The sequence below is a fragment of the Enhydra lutris genome, unplaced genomic scaffold, assembly GCF_002288905.1.
Source record: "Enhydra lutris kenyoni isolate GAN:26980312 unplaced genomic scaffold, ASM228890v2 scaffoldscaffold96, whole genome shotgun sequence".
In the NCBI taxonomy this organism is placed as follows: domain Eukaryota; kingdom Metazoa; phylum Chordata; class Mammalia; order Carnivora; family Mustelidae; genus Enhydra; species Enhydra lutris.
In genome coordinates, this window is record NW_019154180.1 from 2,963,000 (window position 1) to 2,982,324 (window position 19,325).

General features: G+C 57.6%; 1 protein-coding gene across 7 annotated transcripts; it reads right to left on the reverse strand.

Moving 5' to 3' along the window:
• Positions 1–5,387: 5,387 nt before the first annotated feature.
• Positions 5,388–16,467, reverse strand: LOC111139168 (cyclin Q). Of its 7 annotated transcripts, none has more exons than XM_022491345.1 (6): positions 16,251–16,307; positions 15,295–16,092; positions 13,551–13,734; positions 11,879–12,011; positions 9,412–9,639; positions 5,388–5,931 (listed from the first exon to the last, which is right to left on the reverse strand). In XM_022491345.1, exons 3-6 carry the CDS (start codon positions 13,718–13,720, stop codon positions 5,842–5,844), a joined length of 621 nt encoding a protein of 206 aa, XP_022347053.1. In that variant the 5' UTR covers positions 13,721–13,734; positions 15,295–16,092; positions 16,251–16,307; the 3' UTR covers positions 5,388–5,841. The 7 variants fall into 7 exon arrangements, 6 of the variants coding, with proteins under 6 accessions (XP_022347053.1, XP_022347051.1, XP_022347049.1 ...); XR_002640077.1 differs by lacking the exon at positions 15,295–16,092 and adding an exon at positions 6,774–6,868 and having other exon boundaries at positions 5,915–5,931; positions 16,251–16,467; XM_022491343.1 differs by lacking the exon at positions 15,295–16,092 and having other exon boundaries at positions 5,388–5,871; positions 16,251–16,467.
• Positions 16,468–19,325: the final 2,858 nt, after the last annotated feature.

Consider the following 19,325-nt stretch of genomic DNA (forward strand, 5'->3'; position numbering starts at 1 on the left):
CTGCCGCCCCCTCGGGAGAACCCGGAACCCGAAGCAGCCCCAGGAGAGCCAGGTCCGGAGGTGGGATGGGGGTGGGGAGAGCACCAAGAGTCAGGCAGAAAGTGGCAGAGGAAGAGATACGGTCCAAACCCAAGAGGAGCTGATGTGACCGCAACCAAGAAGTTGGGCCAAGGGGTCCATCAAGTGACTGGGGTCAGTTCTCAGTCACCACCTGCCAAAGCACTCATTAAAGGACAACTATGACCCATGCAGGCGTGGCTCTGTGTGTGCAGCCACCCACGGGGACATGGGGGAAGCCGACGCGGGAGCAGAGCCCCTGGGGGCCCCTGTGGCTCAGCCCCATGAGCCCAGAAGGCTGAGGAGGTGAGCTTTGCCGTGCCGGCGGAGCACCCTGTCTGCGGGCGGGAGAGCTGGGCCTGGGCTCCCCAGACGGTTCCTTCGGGGACCTCTCCCTGCCGTATGGGCACTCCTGGTGCCAAGCCTCAGTTTCCCCTGAATGCACACTAACCAGGGAGGGAAAAGCAGAAAATGCAGAGGGTCCTTTACCTGCGGAACGCGGCTGTCTCGTGTTTTGCCCAGAGGCGGTTGAAGCCCGACCTGTGCCTCTCACTTGGGCCTGAGGCTGAGCAGGAGTAGTCAAATCTCAGGCAAAGGAGTTCCAGTTAGACAAGAAAATCCCACTTAAAATGCCAGCTACAGATAACTTAAAGCCATCCCTTTATTCCAAAGGGCACATTGAGAATGTTACCCATTTGTAAATTGTTCCCTAATGTCCTTGTTTAAACAACAAAAAGGGCAACTCAATCTGTTGAGGGTCTGTGTGTTCTTAAACTAGAAATAAAATTGGAAATCTTTCAACTGAAGAAGATAAGGGGCGTATGCTCTGCTCATGGGCTTCTTTTCATTCCCTGTTAGAGACACCTCAGTAGAACGAACGGTCAGCATAGACCAACCGCCCTCACTGCTGCTGTACAAAGTTGCCTCCTGTGTGTGTCCATTGTTTAGTCCCTAGGTTGCCTTTCCTTGGGGTATGGGGTTCAGAAAAGGGGCGCTGTGACCTCCGATTGTCGCTCTGGCTAAGGGACCTATCTTGTGAAGAAGCCCCCCTCTATCGAGCATATAATACGGAATGGCTTGGTCAGCTGTGTTCAGTTATTAAATATGTTTTACATTCTTATCTGCCTGTTATAAAGATGAACAAAAATTATCTTAATGAGGAAGACCAGATGCATAATAAATTAAAGTCTGTAGTTGAATTTCCTAATTTAAAGAATAGACCAAAATTTCTGTGTATTAAAAAAAAAAAAAATGAAAGGCTCCTACAGTCCCAGTCTGGGTAACATGTGTGATTTATTAGTTGGTGAATTCTCATTTGCAATGAAAAGGAGGTGTCTTCATCTGCTTTGCCACCACTGAGATGAGCCCCAGGGATGGTAGAGCTCCCCCCTCCACCCCGGGTGTGCAGTCACCGGTCCACCCTTCTGAAAGGAAGAAAGGGCTTGCCTGCCCTGAGGGGGTCAGAGGCACTGTTAGCGAAGGTTTGCATGGCGGTCGTCTAACTGTCTGGACCCAGAGGGGCCTCACCTGAAGGTCCAGGCCGGCGTCCTCCAAGGAAGGTGAGGGCAGGGGCCACCAACCCAAATGCACATTTTTTTTTCTTTTGACTGTGGCAAAATACATACACCATAAAAGTCACGCTCCAGTTGTAAGCAATGACGTGAAGTACTTTCACGGTGCTGTACAGTCATCCCCCCCCATCCGTCTGCAGAGCACTTTTATCTCCCCAAACTGAAATCTGCTCACAATGGACACTAATTCCTCGTCCCATGCCCCACCGGCCTTTCTGTCTCTTGGGGTCTGACCGCTCTCGGAAACCTGCAGCAGTGCAGGCGGACAGCAACTGAAACTGGCTGACGTCCTCAAGCTTCATGCGTGTTTGTAGGCTGTGTCAGAACTTCCTGCCTTTTTAAAGCTGAAGAACATTCCATTGTATGGCTAGACCGTATTTTCTTTATCCACTCATCCACCAGGGGACACCTGGATCGCTTCTACCTTTGGGCTACTGTGAATCACGCTGCCGCGAACACGGGTGTACAAACACCTGGTTGAGTCCCTGCTTTTGGGTCTCCATCCAGAAGTGCGATTGCTGGGTCATCTGGTAATGCTAGGTTTAATTTTTTGAGGAGCTGCCAAACTGTTTTCCAAAGCGGCTGAACCATTTGAAACCCCACCACCAGCAGCAGTGCACAAAGGGTGTAATCAGAATTCCTCTTTAAGGCAAGGCCGGGGAAAGAAAACCCATTATTTCTGTCATTCACTTGCTCGCCAGGTCATTCCCCTCTCCATCCCTTCGAACACCTACAGCGGGGGACAACTGTGCCCTGCGACCCAGCCCCTCTACTCTGCCAGCAGAACCACAAAGGCAGCTCTGGTCCAAAACTTGCAAATGACCAGCACGGCAACCAGGCCAAGACTACCCACATCGCCTTTGCCTGTGTTTCCATTTCGCCACTCCACACATCACCCCTTCAAACTTGGCAACGCCAGTGGATGCCTTTTCCAGGGAAGCTGCCAAGAAAGGAGAAAAATGGCTTCCAAGTTCCCTCCCAACCACCAGAGCCCATATGTCTAAAAAAGGCAGAAAGACCAGTAACAGCAAACAGCAGACAAACAAATAGCGAAGAGCCCTTGCTTCACGGAGGTAGAAGTCCACTTTGAACCGTAAGGCCAAGCAAGTCTAGATGGGGGCTCCACGCCTTGGGCAGGGAGCTGGCACCTTACAGAGGGTGTTACGCGCCGCCCCCCCCACATCGCTAATTTCTGCCATGGGAGACAACTGGGCAGCACTACAGCACCCATCCCTGCACAAAGCTGGCCGACAGTTCACCACCCAGGAGCACCCCTGGGAGCAAAGGTGCAGCCCAGGAGTCTGAGGAAGGCCCGGTAGGAGTTGACAATGGTGGTGGCGGGGAGGGGGGCAGCAGGGCGGGGGCCTAAAATAACAAGGCCGTCACCCACCCCCTGCTCCGGGGGCCAGAAGGCAGGAATCCAGGTGTGGGCAGGGCGGCCCTCCCCCTCCCGAAGGCTCTGGGGGCTGATCCTTCCTTGAGTCTTCCAGCGGCTGGGGTCGCCACAGTCCTTGGCCTGCCCTGGCTGGTGGGCGCCACTCCTCCTGCCACCGCGGGCCTGCCGCCTCCTCCCTCCGCATACTGACAGTAGCTACAGAGAACCTATTCTCAAACAAGGACCCATCCCCACGTTCCAGGAGTTGGGACAGAGACACATCCTTTCAGGGACACCATTCACTCAACCGTGGCTGGAAAGGAAGAGACCAGCCAAGTTCCTCATAGAACCCGGATTGCCCCCTCCTTCCACCCGTTTATCACTTTACAGTAATTAAGATGTGCTCTGGACTAAGAAGCTCCTGGAAGCTTTGGGTTTTAGGAAATCTCATCACCACCCCTCACTGCTGACCAGCGCCTTTCCTCCATCTCCCTCCCGATGATGATGATGATGGCGCAGAAGGGGGAGCTCCCGGCCCCGGCTGCATCAGGGAAACAGAGACAACCCCCACGGGGTAAGTGCTGACAGGACAGGCCCGGAGGCCAGCATGCGAGGCCTGCAAGTCCCACCGAGCAGCACGACAGGCACAAGGGTGGGTTAAGGGATTTTAAAATAGCAATCAGAAAAAAATAAAATAAAAAATGAAACGAGTGATCAGCAATCCCAGTCTGGGATCATTTGGTCCAACCTGCTCTATATACAAAGTGGGAAACTGAGTCCCATAGAAAGAAAAGAAGGGGTCTGCTATGCAGTCATCATAAAAGGAAACCTAGAGCTACAGGAATCTCTAGAGCCTGCCCCGAACCCCAGACCAGAGCCTCCGGAGCCACTCTTTCCCGGTTCGGAAATGGGGCCCTCAAGCCGGGGGCGGGGATGTTCACCAAATCCCCAGAGAGCTTTAGTCAGCCGTCTTCCCTTCTTTCTGGTAAGTCCTGGGACAGGGGTGGGGAGCAAACAGACGGGAACAAGCGCATCTGGAAAGAACTCTCCAGAGGGTTCTCCCATACCCTCCACCCAGCCCTCCCACCAGGGCAGGGCGCTCTGCTTTCTGAGAGCTGAGCAAATGACCTCGCATCAAGTGTGTGGGGGCAGGCTGCCTCTCTGGAGGCTCAACCTTAAGAGAGCCGAAGAAATGGAAGCTTCTATAAGAGCCTGTGATCTAGGGACGCCTGGGTGGCTCAGTTGGTTAAGCAGCTGCCTTCGGCTCAGGTCATGATCCCAGTGTCCTGGGATCGAGTCCCACATCGGGCTCCTTGCTTGGCGGGGAGCCTGCTTCTCCCTCTGTCTCTGCCTGCCATTCTGTCTGCCTGTGATCTGGTCAGGGGAGAGAAGACAGAGAATCCAAAAGTGAAACATCTGTTACCCAATTCCATTCAGACCAGCAACAGGCACTGGCCAAGGGCAGCGCCAGGTCAGGGTGGGACGGGCAAGGCTGGGGTCCAGGGGGCGATGCAGGGGCCCAGCCTGTGGAGAGGAAGCGCACGAGGCAGAAAAGGTCCTCTTTAAATAGCGGAAGACAGAAAGGAGCAGTGAGAGCCAGAGCTGCTCCCAGAGAGAGGCCTAACTCCTCGCCACCCGCTCTGCACTCAGAGCCCCGGCTCCGAGCACCAGCCTTGTCCTCAAAGAGCTCCCAGTTGCGCTGGGCGAACAGATATGGAAAGGACACAGTAGAAGAGTGGACATTTACTCCGATCTCTCATCCTGAAGACAAAGAAGACGGTTGCTAAGCAAACTCAAGCAAGCCAGGCTGCCTGACTTGTGACCAGTGTGGGACACCTCCGTGTGTCTCCTCCACTGGAGACGAGCATTCGGCGGCAGCCGGATGGACCCCGGCATTCTGGCCAGCTCCCACAACAACCTAGGCTGCTCTGTTTCTCTAACGCACCCAAAAGCAGGTCTTCTGGAAGAACTGCCCTTTGAGTGGGTCAGGAGTGTGTCATGGCCAAGGTTCTCCAGGCTCTCCGTCCAGACTCCCTGGCTTCACACTTAAGAAAAAACTGTCAAGTACTTTCTAGTTACATTTTGGTCAGATCTGGGTTTGGGGAACCCAAGTGATGCTCCCCAGTCCCTCTCTCCAAAACTGATGCTCGCTCACTGAATGGGACGGGCGCCAAGTTCTGCAGATGTCCCAGTGGAGGAGTGAGGACATGGGGACTCCTTCGGGATCACCACCAGGATGTGAGCACACACTCAGACACCAGGGCCTCAGAAAGCAGTGGAGGCACAAGGGGCAATTCCATCCAGGGAGAGCACTTCTGGGGAAACCGAGGCTGGAGAGCCCCCAGAGCAGCCTGGGCCACAGAGCAAAGACAGGGCGTCTCCGATGATTTGTATCATCTTTTATTATACAAAATAAAATTCCATCTGTGTTGCACATTCATACTTCCTATAAATCTGGCTTTAAAAAATCCCCAAGGGTAAGTCAGTCTCGTCTGTTCTTTGATTTTGCTTCCAATGACGTCACACCTCAACTGCAGTCAGCGTCCTCTCAAAGGACAGAAGCAGACACGGATGCCTGGGGGGGCCCTTCCCCTGGTGCACCCCGGCCTGCCCGCAGGAGGCACAGTGCCCATCACCGTCTGGACCACAGCTGCCGGGGACAGTCAGCATGAGAATCAGAGTGGCAGCAGGTCATCGCCTTCACCAGCCCGTCTCCAGCAGCACAAAACCAGTCCTCCCAGCTGGTCTTCTGGGGACCAGCCGTCACAGCGACGTGGTGATGCCGTCCCCAGGCAGCCGAGCATCCCGGGCTTCTTGGGGCAGGCCTGGACCAGGGCCTTAGGGGATCTCTGTGTCCATGGTATAAATCTGAATGAGATCAGACACAATGTTATCAATGATTGGCTTGGTAAGGTCGTCACTAAACACCTAGAAAGGAGAAGGAAAACAGGTTCAGATTAGACTCCCTCTGTGAGAAACAAGGTACCCGCCACTAATCGCCGAACTGCACTGTACAGGGGATGGCACAGAGGCTTGGCGATCAGACATGACGGCAGCTCTCTGCAAAGCCCGTCCGCTTCCAGCCTTGCTGACCACAAAGCAGAGACCACTCCAGATGGAAAAGGCCTCGGGGATCATCTGCCCAGACAGGACAGGGGGCTGGTGACAGAGCTGGGCCAGGGGTTCATTTCCAGAAGTAAACAGGCTAAACCACTGAACGGCACTCCACCCCGGGCTGGCCCTGGAGCACACCTGCATCTGTTCCACAGCCTAGACCAGCCAGGCTCCTGACTGTGCTGCGGAGCTTATAAAATCATCAGGTGAACCCCTAGGGGCCCAAACCAAGAGGGGTGTGCAGCTCAGGGTGAACGCCACATGTTCCCAAGGAAGTTTTGGTCCCTGCCCAGCCCTGGGGAAAGGATCTCTGGCCCCCAGGATGTCCTGCCCCATGAGAGGGTCTCAGTCCCCCGGGGGGCGGAGCTGGACCACACCTCTTAGCTTCACCTCCGGGGAGGGGGCAGGGGGCAGAGATGAGCATCCGAGGTCAGCCCCATGGGAGCTCCAGGCCCATGGGACTGACCCCGATCTCAAGTCCTCTGACAGCACCGCTCAGAGAGGCCTCCCTGGTGGCGGGGCCCGGGGCAGGCTGTCACCCCAGGCTGCGGGAGAAACGGCCCAGCCCACGCCCCCGCCTGGTCTGTCCCGGCCCCCCGCCCTACGCTCCTTGCATCCTTGCCGATTCCGAACTGTGTGCTTCCACTGTCACTGACCACAATGGCCGTGACCAGGAGCCGCTGTACGGCTCTTCTGAGTTCTGCGAGCCCTCCTAGTGAAGCATCGAGCCTGCGGGTGCTCTCGGGGGCCCCTGATGACATGGGAAATAAAAAGCACAACAAGGAGATCTCGGTTAGATGCTGTGGCCTCCTGGGCCCAGGGGTTGCTGCCTGGGGAACCAAGGTACCAGTAGGGTCAAGACCTTGGGTCAAGCCAGGGCAAAAACTAGATGTGAGCCCACCCCCTCCACAGCCACCAAAGAAATCCGGGGCCCTCCATAAGCTACTGCCACAGGTAGGGAACTGTGGCCCGAAAATCCCAAACCCTGGCCGTGAAGATCGGCCCTCCCACCCCAGACTCTAGGTGGAAAATCAATGCTTCCAAAATACAGGCTTGGGCTTGCTTGCCAAGGTTCACTCCTTGTGTGTTCCTGGGGACCTCAAGCCAAGAAAAGATTTAAAAAGTAGTCCCAGGCCAAAAGGTGGAAGCAATCTGAGAGTCCATCCTGGAGGAATGCACAGTCACAACGTGGCCCATCCGTACCACGGAACAGTGCTCAGCCTCCATAAGGACAGACATCTGACCCCCGCTCCAGAGTCAGTACTTCGTCCACCCGGAGGCCCCACACAGCTTGGGACAAAGGCCTGCCCCTCTCACCCTCGAGTACCCGCAGGCTTCTGGTGAGACGCACTCACGCTCTCCTCCCAAGGCTCCTGACCAGCATGGCAAAGCCCCAGCCCCCGGGGGACAAGGGACGACAACAGAGAGGCGGTTGCTGCAGGGAGTGGCGAGCAAGGAGGAGAGCGAACAAGGAGGAAAAGTATTTCCCAACTCAGACATCAGCATCCAGGGCCAGGTGGGCGGGCAGGCGTTTGGGGGGGGCGGTGAAGGAGGCATCATCCAGAGCCATTTCTCGTAAGGCAACTGGTCCTTGCACATCACAAACCCAAAAGGCCCCCCAATTCTGGATGCTCCTGGTGCAAATGGCCCAGAGCCAGGCGGAAAAGGTGAAGAGCTGAGTGGAAACGAGTCCTCCCCACCCCTTCCCAGTCTTAACAATCACTTGTAAGCCGGTGCTGCCCAGAAAGGTGGCTGCCTGCGGTGGCTGCCTCCCAGCACCGCCCCTGCTGAGGGCAGGGAGTGGGAGGCAGAGGCGGTGAGGGGGTGACCAGGGTCGCTCAGGAGCAGGGGAAAGGAAAGGAGAGCAGAAAGGCAGACACACAGAGGAGAGCCAGACAATGGGAAAGAGGGATGAAATCGCAGATCCAAGCAGCCAAGATGGCAGGGGCTGCCATGCCCACCACACACCCCTGGAGAGCAGGGCCGGGAAGTGGCAGCCCCTTCTGCCACCACCCATAGAGCCAAAACACTATGGTCACACGATCTGGAAGTCCCCAAGAAACCCCAGCACGGAGCACTACTTTCTGTCTACGCAGACCCCTTTCAACCCCATGCTGTCAGAGCACGTGTGTCTCACCTGAGATCAGGGCCACAGACGTGTCTGCTCGAAGACACACAAGCACCTACTATGTGCCAGGTCTAGGCACTGGGCCTAGGGCGGCTGATAAAGCAGACAAAATCCCTGACCTCCCGGCGCTTGCTACCTTGGGTAGCTGAAGGGGTTGGACAGACAGTGAAGGATAAGAGAACGAACAGCGGGAGGAGCCGGGTCTCCGCAGAGGGCCCGCCGGGGGAGGAATGCCGGGAAAGGAGGGCCACCATGGGAGCCACAAGCTGCAGGAAGGGCAGGGGTGCCAGGAGCAGACCCAGGAGGGCCCCCTCTCTTCGGGAAACAGAGGACACCTTTTAGAAGACTTCTGGCCACTGGTGGTTGTCCAGAGAGGGAGGGCGCCCAAGGAGGAGAAACCCTCAGGGACTGCAGGCAGCGCTCACAGAGACCCTCCTCCAGGGCCAGGCCGGACTACGAGGTGTTACACGAAAGGAAGAGCAAACTAGACTCAGGTCTAGCACGGGGAAGGGAAAACCAGAAATGGTCTCAAAATTCCACTGTGAGAAACTGGGGCCTCCTCAGGGAAGCTCGAGGGCAGCCCTTCCCCCAGACTCGTGCTCTACCAACGGTGCTGTGGGAGGCCGGCCCATCTCGTGACCTTTAGCCTCGTCGTCTGCCATCTAGCCATCCACCCGCCAATCATCTTCTATCATCCATCTGTCTGTCCACCCCTCTATCCTTCTGTCAGCTACCAGTCCATCTATCATCTATCTGCCTGTCCATGATGAACCCATCTTTTCAGAGGATCCCCTATACTTCTTCCGATGTGAATCCAAGTTTACGAAACCTCAGATCTGTGGCAAGCTCCCACTCAATTCAACAGCCGGGGCTGACCCCCACCCTGGGACACTCGGTAAGGTCTGGAGACATCTCTGACGGTCACGACTGGGGCGTCTACCGGGCAGCACAGGATGGTGTCGCCATGGAAAACGATCCAGCCCCAGACGTCCACGGTGCCAAGGGGGAGAGCCCCTGCCTTAGACAATCATGACGGGGTGTGTTCAAGCATCAGTATTGCTAAGCAGCCCGTATCGTCCTTCCTGGACAGTGCCTACAAAGAAACATGGACGAGTCCTCAGGCGAAGGAAAGGGGGACACACCAGCAGACTGAGCAGTCACCTCACCTGCCACCATGGCTTCTCGGCCTCGGCCTCGGCGGGCACCTCCACCCCATAGGCCTGCAGGGCCAGGTGGAGCACTGCCACGGCTATGTGCTGAGCCCGGAACCGGAGGCACAGCCCCCCGTGGTAGCTGTCCCGCAGCAGGGCCCAGGCAGTGACGGAAATGGGGGTCCGCTGCCAGCTGTAACGGTTCAGCCAGTTCTTGAGGGAAATCAGGTAGTGGAGCAGGTACTGCAAAGACACACCAGTCAGCCAATGGGCCTTTGGGGCTCCAGCCCCCAGGACACCTGACTCCTTGCTGGGAGGCACTGTGCCCCCACCCCACCGCCCACCCGCCACTCTGCCCCTAAGCTGTCTCAATAGGAATAAAACACAAACCGGATCAAGTCGTCTCTCTGTTCAAGCCCTCCAACAGCTCCCTGGGTCCCTTAGATAAAAGCCCCAGTGCCTTCCACTGGCCTCCAAACCCTGTGCTGCCCCACCTTCCCACCGCGTTTAAACAGGCTGAGCTCGCTAACCCCTCCGGCCTTGGCATTCGTGGCTCCCTCTGCCTGAAATGGTCTCTCCCTCTGGCCCCGGGCCCGGGTGCCCACCCACGCTCAACTCCTGGCCCAGCTCCTGGAACTTGCGCGAGCCTCTCGCGATGGCCACCCCTACCACAGTCCCTCTCCGTCACCTGGCCCTGCTCTAGCCGCCGTCAGAAACCATTCTGCTGTCAAGTAAATAAATAAAATCTTAAAAAAAGGGGGGGGGGCTGGGTGGTTCAATGGGTTAAGCCTCTGCCTTCGGCTCAGGTCATGATCCCAGGGTCCTGGGATCGAGCCCCGCATCGGGCTCTCTGCTCAGCGGGAAGCCTGCTTCCTCCTCTCTCTCTCTGTGCCTGCCTCTCTGCCTACTTGTGATCTCTCTGTCAAGTAAATAAACAAAATCTTTAAAAAAAAAGAAAGAAAGAAAGAAAGAAACCATTCTGCGTATCCCCTTGCCCAACTCAATGTAAGCTCTGGAAATAGCGTCCTCGTCTTCCAAACAGAATGCGGCGCCCGTGTGCCCAGCCTCAGGCCAGGGGCTGCCAAGGGACAGGACACCCGCTTTCCAGACTAAGACTGGCGACCATGATTTCCGGGAGTGCTGGGCTGCAGACTCAGAACGGCTTTTCAGCTCAGCTCTCTGTCCCCGCTCTGGGAAGACAGCCGCTTTGCTGAACCGCCCGACCCACGAACACACTGACGAGCCCACTGCACAGGCCTGAACACACACGCATGCGACCCCAGCCTGCCAGGAAGGGGGGCTCATCGGCTCCCGGAGACCCCGTCCCGACCTGACGTGAGCAGCAGGGCGCTAGGCTCGGGCAACGCTGAACCCCACTCCCCCACCCGACAGCCCCCTTGGCAGGTGCTGTTCCTCCCCAGACCCTGAGCCCAGCCAGCTCCTGCCTTCCCCTGCATCAGGTGACCGACTAACCGACCGACCGGAAACACGACTATTTTAAATCTCTACCAGGGGTTTCCGGGATTAGAAAGGCCGTCTAGAAGGCCGGGGTGAGACTGTAAGGAGCCGTGGTGATGGGAGTTGCTCTGTAGTTCAGCTGTGGCCGCGGATATATGCAGGGGCATATGGAATGAAACTGTGCAGATGACCACCCAGCCACCCCAAGAGTCCCCAGCAGAGCAGTGGGGTTGCCCCAGTGCCAACACCCCTGCCGACACATTGGAGTTCTGCGAAATGTTTCCACTCGGGGAGGCTGCACAGAGTGTCCATCTCGGGCAGGATCTCTGCGCTCTTCCCTCCGACTGCACATCTATAATCACCTCAGTGCAAGTCTCAATTCAAAACAAAATGAAATCCTATTCCCAACCCATGTCCCAACCCCCTTGTCCCAACCCCCGCATCCTGCCCTGCAGGCCACCCTCCCAAGCTGCCCACATGGGGGCCTGGAGCCCCCAAAGTGTCACATCCAAGTGCTCCAAGGGTCTCACATATCCCTTCGGCTGCCGTCAGAACCCGTTCTACTGGGGCTTCCGCGCTCTTAGCGGTTAAAAGTGCGCCCGCCTAACTCTGAGACTCTGTGACTCAGCTCTTCTCATGGGTCTCGAAGCACAGCTGGGCGGCATGTGAGCTCTGAGGCAGAGGAGCGGCTCTTGGGGACAGGAACCCTGGGGCATCACGAAAGCAGCCCCGCTTCCCTGTGGCTCGCTGAGCACACGATCTGTGTGGGGCTGCAGAGTCACACGGGTCCCAGCTCACGGCCTCAGCCAAGCGGGCCGAAAGGCAGAAGCTGAAATGAGAGCCGCCGGAGGAAACCCGGGGCACGTGACCAGTCACGGCGCACAAGCAGCCCCGTGTCCGGCTGCAACTCTGCTCTTCCTCTCGCGGCCCACATGTTTGGGAGCGTTCGGTGGGGGCCGTCTCCGGATAAGGAACGAAAAGGCTCACGCCTCTAGAAAAGGTTGCCACTCCCCCCGGCAGGTACCTTGTGCGGGTGCTGGAAGGAGACTTGGAAACGCAGGACCCTCAGCATGAGGAGCTCACACTGCACTATGCTGTCCCGAAGAGCCCAGAAGCGGGAGTCCAGCTCCAGCGGCTCGCCACCCGGGTGAAAGTACCTGCGCAGAGAGACAGCGGCATTCGCGGCGGCTGGGGAGGTGCCCCCAGGGAGCCCCCCAAGTCCCCTGGCGTCCAGACCCAAACCCCAGGGTTCTGCCGTGGATGGGGCCGGTTCTACTGACGGGTTTAGAAGTCACTCTTAATCTACGGGCCTACGACAGAGGACAAAAACAGCAACCAGCAGAGGAAAAAAGCCAGCTTCTCGTTTCAGCCCTCATGGGCTGTCCCATAGCACTCAGCAACATGCCCAGCGTAAAGACGAGCTCTTTGCGACTGCTCCAGGAGAACCGAGGCTCTAACACCCTGAACTGATCGTGCTTCCCATCACAGTCAGCTGGGATCAGAGACGGGGTTTACCGCCCAGGATGGCAACGCCCAGGACTCCTACTCTGGGCCCAAGGAAGGTCCTAAAACATGTCATGGGGTCGCTATACACAGAAGAATAAATGTAGTTCAGCTTTATGTTCCCAGACTGTCTTTCCTTTGTTCCAGATCCTTCTGTCCTTATTTACGCCATATATATTCATGACACTCCCACCTACGCATGATCACCAAGATGTAAGAGAACAGGATTCACACTCAAGTGATCAAAATTCTCTGCCAATGACTCAGCCTTCCTAGTTTCTCGATCCTTCTGCAACTTCGCCACAGAACCCCACCCAGGTGCTCCTGTCTAATTAGCGGTCCAGACAATTTCCCCTCTACCAGCACCCCCTGCCGGGGACCTGGCAATTACAGGTGGACTCCTGCGGCTCTCCCTTGGTTCCCTCTCCAGTTTTTCTCTTAGGCTTTCATGGTACACTATGAACCTGTCATGCTTAGGGGGCAGGGAGTGCTCTTTCTGTTACCTGTTGATTAAAAGAGAAGCAGCACAAAACAGTTTTCTTTCCTAATGATTAGTTTCTAAAAAGGTTACACCATACTGCTAGTCAGTAACTTTCCACAAACTGCTGGGCCCCCTGGGTCTCAGTGCAGCCTGGCCGGACCCCCATATCTTTCCCCAATAGGAACACAGCTGCTTGGACCCACGGGGGCTGCCCACAGAGCACCATGCCCACACCAGGCAAGAGATGCTTGTTAGCGATTCTGACTTGGTTTCCCACACCATTTTAATAAAATAATTGCCCAACTGGGTCCACACCCTCCCCTGCCTGGGAAGGTCCTGCGGGTCCCACAGAACACAACTGGTTCCATCCATCCTGCCCAAAACTCCAGACGAATCTTGACACATCTCTCCAAGCTCCCTATGTTCTAGCCAAGCTCCCCTCCCCAGGACCCCAGCTCCCCTACACTCTTTCGGGCCTTTGAGACATCCCTTAACCCAGCCCCGGTTTCTCGTCCACTCACCCCATTTGTGACACAGGAACGCGCCTGCCTTTGCTGCCATGCTTCTCGCCCTGGCTCAGGACCACCCTGGCCTTCCTTCTGAGCTTGACCGCTGTCACTGGAGGTCGGGGCTCAGCGGGACCCTTCTCTGCCCTCCCACTTGGGTGAACACCAGTGAGTCCTCCCAAAGGGCCTGGCCTGGAAGCTATTACCTGTTGGACACATTGATGATGTCCCGAGTGCGCAGGTGCTGTTCCTCCACTTTGCCAGCCAAATAAAGGGAAGACATGGCGACCAAGTAGGGGTCGTAGGTGTCCAGGTTGATCTCGCAGAAGAACTTATGGTAAATGGTACAAGCAGTAGCGATGGGAATGGACTGCATCCCTAGCTTGACTCCTACCAAGAGAAAGCAGGCGGGAGAGCTCAGGCCAGGCTCACCCTCTGCCGGAGCAGGGCTGCAGCTGCGGAGTGGGGCCCTGAGGGCATACAGCCCTGCTCAGACAGGACCAGGAGCCCGGAGCCCGGCTGGCCGCGGCTGCTGAGTCTTGCACTGGGTCCTCTATCTGAGAGGTTTCAAGCCAGGCCTCTCCGATTCTACGGGGCTGACAAGCCGCCGGGGTTCGTGCTCCAATGCAGGTCCCCTCCAGCAGCACTGCAGACCCCACACTTCTGCCAAGCCCTCCCGGTCACACCTGGCATGTCAGCCTCTGCACAACATTCTGGAAAGGACCACACACTGTTGTGTGTCTGTTTCTGCCTCAGAAACCATTTAACCAGAGGTCACCCTCACTCCCACAGCTCACGGAACAAAAATCCTGCATTGAACAGACACCACAGAGTCCCAGGGTTACAACTGAAGATTATACTCGGCCCCGGTTTCCTTGCAACTGCAGGCAGAGCAGGAACAAAGCAAAACCTACGGCCCCCGCAGGTACCAGGGAAGAAGAGCGACACACAGAAAAGGGAATGGCTCAAAAACCAGAACCCGTGGTGGTCTGATTTAACCGTTTAACCCACGCCCCAGCCCACCCCATCTCAGCTCTGGACGGCTCCCAAGGAAATCACTGCACTGGGGTAACAGAACCCATATAAATTCACAGTGACCAGGGATAACAAGAGAAGGTTAAATGACATCCAACAGACTGAAAGAAGTGGGGGGCAACCAAGTCATTAAGATTACAGTCAATAGGGGCGCCTGGGTGGCTCAGTGGGTTAAAGCCTCTGCCGTCAGCTCAGGTCATGATCCCAGGGTCCTGGGATAGAGCCCCGCATTGGGCTCTCTGCTCAGCAGGGAGCCTGCTTCCTCTCTCTCTTCTGCCTACTTGCGATCTCTGTCAAATAAATAAATAAAATCTTAAAAAAAAAAAAAAGATTACAGTCAATATCCTCTCCCCATGGTGCCTTAGTTCCCTGGGGCTACTGCAGTGAATTACCACAAATGACACATACTGTTTCTCTTACAGTCCTCATGGTCAGAAGTCTGAAATGAGTCCTAGGGGTCTAAATTCAAGGTGTGGGCAGGGTGGGGGTCGGTTCCTTCTGGAGCCTCCAGGGGAGAATGCTTCCTTGCCCTTCCCAGCTTCCAGGCATCCTGCAGTCTTTGGCTTGTGGCCCCTGCCCCCCTTGTCAAAGGCAGGGGGAGCATCTTCTAATTCTGCTTCCCTCATTCCACGGCCTTCCACAGCCTTCCACTCTGCCAGTCACTCCTACCTCCAAGGATGTGATAGGTGAGATTATCCTGGGCCCAGTGAATAATCTAGGGTAGTTTCCCCATATCGAGATGCTAATCCCAGCTGCAAAATCTCCTTTGCTGCATGGAGTACAGTCAGAGGGTCACAGGGTCACAGGTTCGGGGGATTAGGATGGGGTCATCTTTGGAGGACCCATGTTTGGCCTCACACAGAGAGCAGGGGCATATGCAACACATTTTATAAAGAAGTCCTTGGAGAGTGGTACCTGGAAGAGCTTTTAGCACGTCAAGGTTTAAACTTCAGTTACATAGGCAGTTCCTACACGAGACTCTTCAGTCCCGAGACGTCAGATACGGAGCCATAGCTGCACATGACCCTCCAAGCCCTGTTTCATGTAGCAAGTCCTCAAAGGGCAGCACGCTGCCCTGGTTTACATGGACCCTCCAAGCGGATGCATGGCAGCCTGTGGGAGGCCACCGCCATCCTTCTTCGGACCTCGTGCAACTTCCTGGAAATTAAATGTACACATCCCTGGGCTTAATGGTCCTGCATCATTTCCCCCAGACGGCCGACTTGGACTTGAAAGCCGACTCGCCCAAAGCCCGCTGGCACAGACTGTGCACAAAGTAACAAAGATCAAAAGTAACCGGCCGCCCCCAGCAGATACTATTGCCAGAGAGAGATACAGTGTTTCCACAGGATCCGATTCGCTTCATTGTCTCGCCTTGGAAGCAGGGGCACCCAACACCTCCGTGAACACAGCCTGGAAAGGGTTTTCAGAACCGGAGCGGCACCCCGCCTGGGTCCTCGCTGGGACGGGACCTCGCCGACGGGGCCCGTCATGAGCCTCACCAACGGCGGCCCCCGAAAGGCTCCGCGAGACCAAGGGCGCGGGGAGACAGATGTGCCTGAAGGCGCGGGGGAGGGGGGGCAGCAAGCCGCGGGCGCTGGGATTCGACCACCTTGTCGCTCGCGCCAGTCCCTGTCCACGTCCTCTCCTTGGGCCCGCGCGCCCGTCCGCGAGGTGGTAGTGACCGTGTGTGTCCTCCTCGCAGCTCAAAGCCTAGCACACAGGGCGCGGCGGGAAGCAGGGGCCTGCACCCCTGAGCCGGGCCTCTCCCCGCCCCCACCCCGTCCAGCCGCGCCCGCTGCCCGTCCTGCGCGTCCCCTGCTCCGGGAAGGGGGTTCCCGCAAGGCCGGGCCTCTCCCCAGCGCGGTTACCTGCCTCCATGATGAACCTCGTCACTCGGAAGTGCACCCTCGCCTCGGGTGCCGGCCGCCCCTCGGCACCCCGCGCCGTGCACCCCCCTCCGCAACTGTCCAGGCCAACGGCCTCCATGAGGCCCGCGGCCCGGGACCCCCCGCCAGAAGGAAAAGGGGCCCCAGCGCGCGGCCACCGGCTCCGGGGGTCCTCGCGGCGGGCGCGGCCAGCCGCCCCGCCCCGCCGCCCCACAGCCCCGCCGGCCCGCCCCTGCCCGCGCCGCCCCGCCTCCCAGCTCCCTGCCCGGGGTTGGCGGGCGGCGGCGGGGGAAATGACTCCGCGGCTCCGCGCAGGCGCCGGCGCCGGCGCAGACGCGGACTCGGCCGGGCGGCGGCTGGCTGGCTGGCGGCCGACCTGCCCCCGAACGGCGCGCGCCTCGCCCTTGAGAACCGCCGGCCGGTCCCTGGGGGGCTTACGCCCGGCCCCGGGAGCCGCCGGCCGGGTACCCCGCGGCCGGAACTGGCTGGGCTGCGTCGCTAGGGCGCAGCGAGGTCACGGGCACCCCCGGGCATCTTAGCGGCAAGTCCCTGCGGTCCCACTCGGGCGTCGCTCCAGGCTGGTGGCCCAGCGTGCTTTAGGACTGGGACGGCCGGTGGGGACTGCCAGCTCCCGGGGCGAGGGGCGCTTGCCTGTGAGTGGTCTGCGACTCCCAGCGGGAGAAATCCTGTGGCTCAGTGCCCGCGTTCGCATCTGCCGCGTCTGCAGACAGGTGGACGAGCCCCGGAGGACCTGTGCGAAGAGCGAGTGTGTTGTGGGGTCCTGCCTCTGGGATTTTCCTCTGCATCCCTTGGTGATCTGGCTTCTGCTCACCTTCCCAGGCTGACGCACACTAGGAGCTTAAATGAATGAATGTTGTTGAATATCCAGCTCACGATGCCATCGGACGCTTCGTCCGTGTGCCTTCCACAAGCAGGGTATCCCACGTCAGGCATTAGGGATATAGAGCACCAGAGGGACTCCCAAACTAATGACCCAGTCATCCGGGTCATTCCGGTATCATCGGATGGTTGCTATGATTTGAGAGAGCTGCGAACTTTGAGAGGAAAAGGCACTGCTCCCAAGCTCTTCCACCAGGGTGACTGGACCCCAGTGAGGGTCCTGATGGCTCTACCTCCTGACCCACCCAGGACTGCCTTGTCTCCTTCCTCCACTCCCCCATCCCTCTCCCAACCCAACTCCCCCCAAGTCTTTTTCTCCACGCCAGCCATGGTGGCTGGCTTCCTGTGCCCACTGTAACAAAATGACCATGAAGCAAGGGACTGAAAACAACAGGAACTCATCCTCCCACAGCTCTGGAGGCCGGAAGTCTAACATCCAAGTGTCTGCAGGGCCACGCTCTCTCTGCAGGGGACAATGCTTCCTTGCCTGTTCCAGCTGCTGGTGGCCCCAGGTGTTCCTCGGCTCGTGGCCATGTCACTGCAGGCCTCTGCTGTCACATGGCCTTCCCTTCTGTGTGTCTCTGTGTCTCCCCTCTTACTTGTCTCTGCATTTAGAGCCAATGAGGAAATCCAGGGTGATCTCAGCTTGCACCCTTCACTTGATCACATCTGCAAAGACTCTTCACCGATCCCAGCTTCCAGGGATCACAACCTAGGGGGCCACCGTCTGGCCCGGAACACCAGCCGCCAGCCAGAGCGAGCCTCCTAAAATGTAAGCCTGACGGGCTCTGCCCTGCCTCCCATCTCCCAGAACCCCTTACACTCAGGAGAAGGCTGAGGCCTTAGCCTAACATGCCAGTTCTCAGGGAGTCACCCTGTCAACTGACCAACCTCAGATCTCACCACTGTGCCACTCATGGCAACACCCTTGTGCAACTCCCTGGAAGTTATAACCTCCCGCCTATGGGTCTTCACACAAGCTCTGCCCAGTGAAGGGATTCCTGCCCCAAACCCCTCGCCCCGACTCCCTGTCTGAGGCAAGGCCCAGGCCTCTGGGCTGAGTACCTGTGCGTGTGTGGGTGCATGCGTGTGCGCGCACATGCGTGCTTGCCCACATGTACCCATGTGCATATGTATGGAGGGACTCGGGGCCCCGAGGCCCCTGTGCTAACACCTGTCATGCCTTGAGCACTCTGTCACTGCTGTCCCCCAGCCAAGGCTGAAACCCAGACCACCCAGAGCACCAGCACACACACACCCCTCCCCACACTCACATGCAAATGTACACACACATCGGGCAATCCCCGCACCACACGCACACACGTCCACACGCCCAAGTCGTCTCACTCACTCTTCCCTCCGGGCCCTGGCCCAGTGGCCTGCCTGTCACCTCTCCACCCCCTGTGTTTGCAGGTTAAACAGCACAGCTTGAATTCCTCCTCCCCGCCCTGGGCCTTTTGTGGTGTGAAGAATCTGGGCTCAGCAAGTAACAGGCGCCCATGAACGTGAGTCAAGGGAATGACTCAATGAACACATTAATTTTTAAAAACCCTGGGTCACAGGGCACCCTCCCGGCAAGCAGCCTGGACAAGGTGGTTGACAAATGAATAATTCACTAGCCACCAGTGGGAGCCAGCAAACCTCTAGGCAGGGCTTCCTCTCCCACCATCAAGCCACACCCACTGCATGGGCCCTCCCTTCCTGTCACACCTCCCAAAGGTGGCATCCCCCCGCCCCCCTTCACCGCCCCCACCATCCCCTGACCTTGCCCCAGGGATTATCTCCAGGCCCTGTACGGAGAAGATGATCAATACAGGAGGGGCGGACAATTCTATGGGAAGGGGATTCTATGGTATTTGCCAAGGCCGCCTTATCTAACCTTTATTGTGCACCTCCCACTGAGTACAGCCGGCCTCCTCCTCACCTAATGAGCGAGGGAGCGAGCCGGGGCTCAGGCCGAAGCACAAAGGATGAAGCAGAGAACGGGGAGGGGCCTTTGGGGTACAGAGGCCGGGCCACTGGAAAGCCTGACTGGTCTTCAAGGACAGGGGAGGATTTCCAAAGTGCTCACCCTGCCCACCTCCTCCCCAGTGGCCTTCGCCCTAGGGTGGTCATGAGGAGCCCCTTCATCCAAGTCCAGTCCTGTTGTGTGTCCTC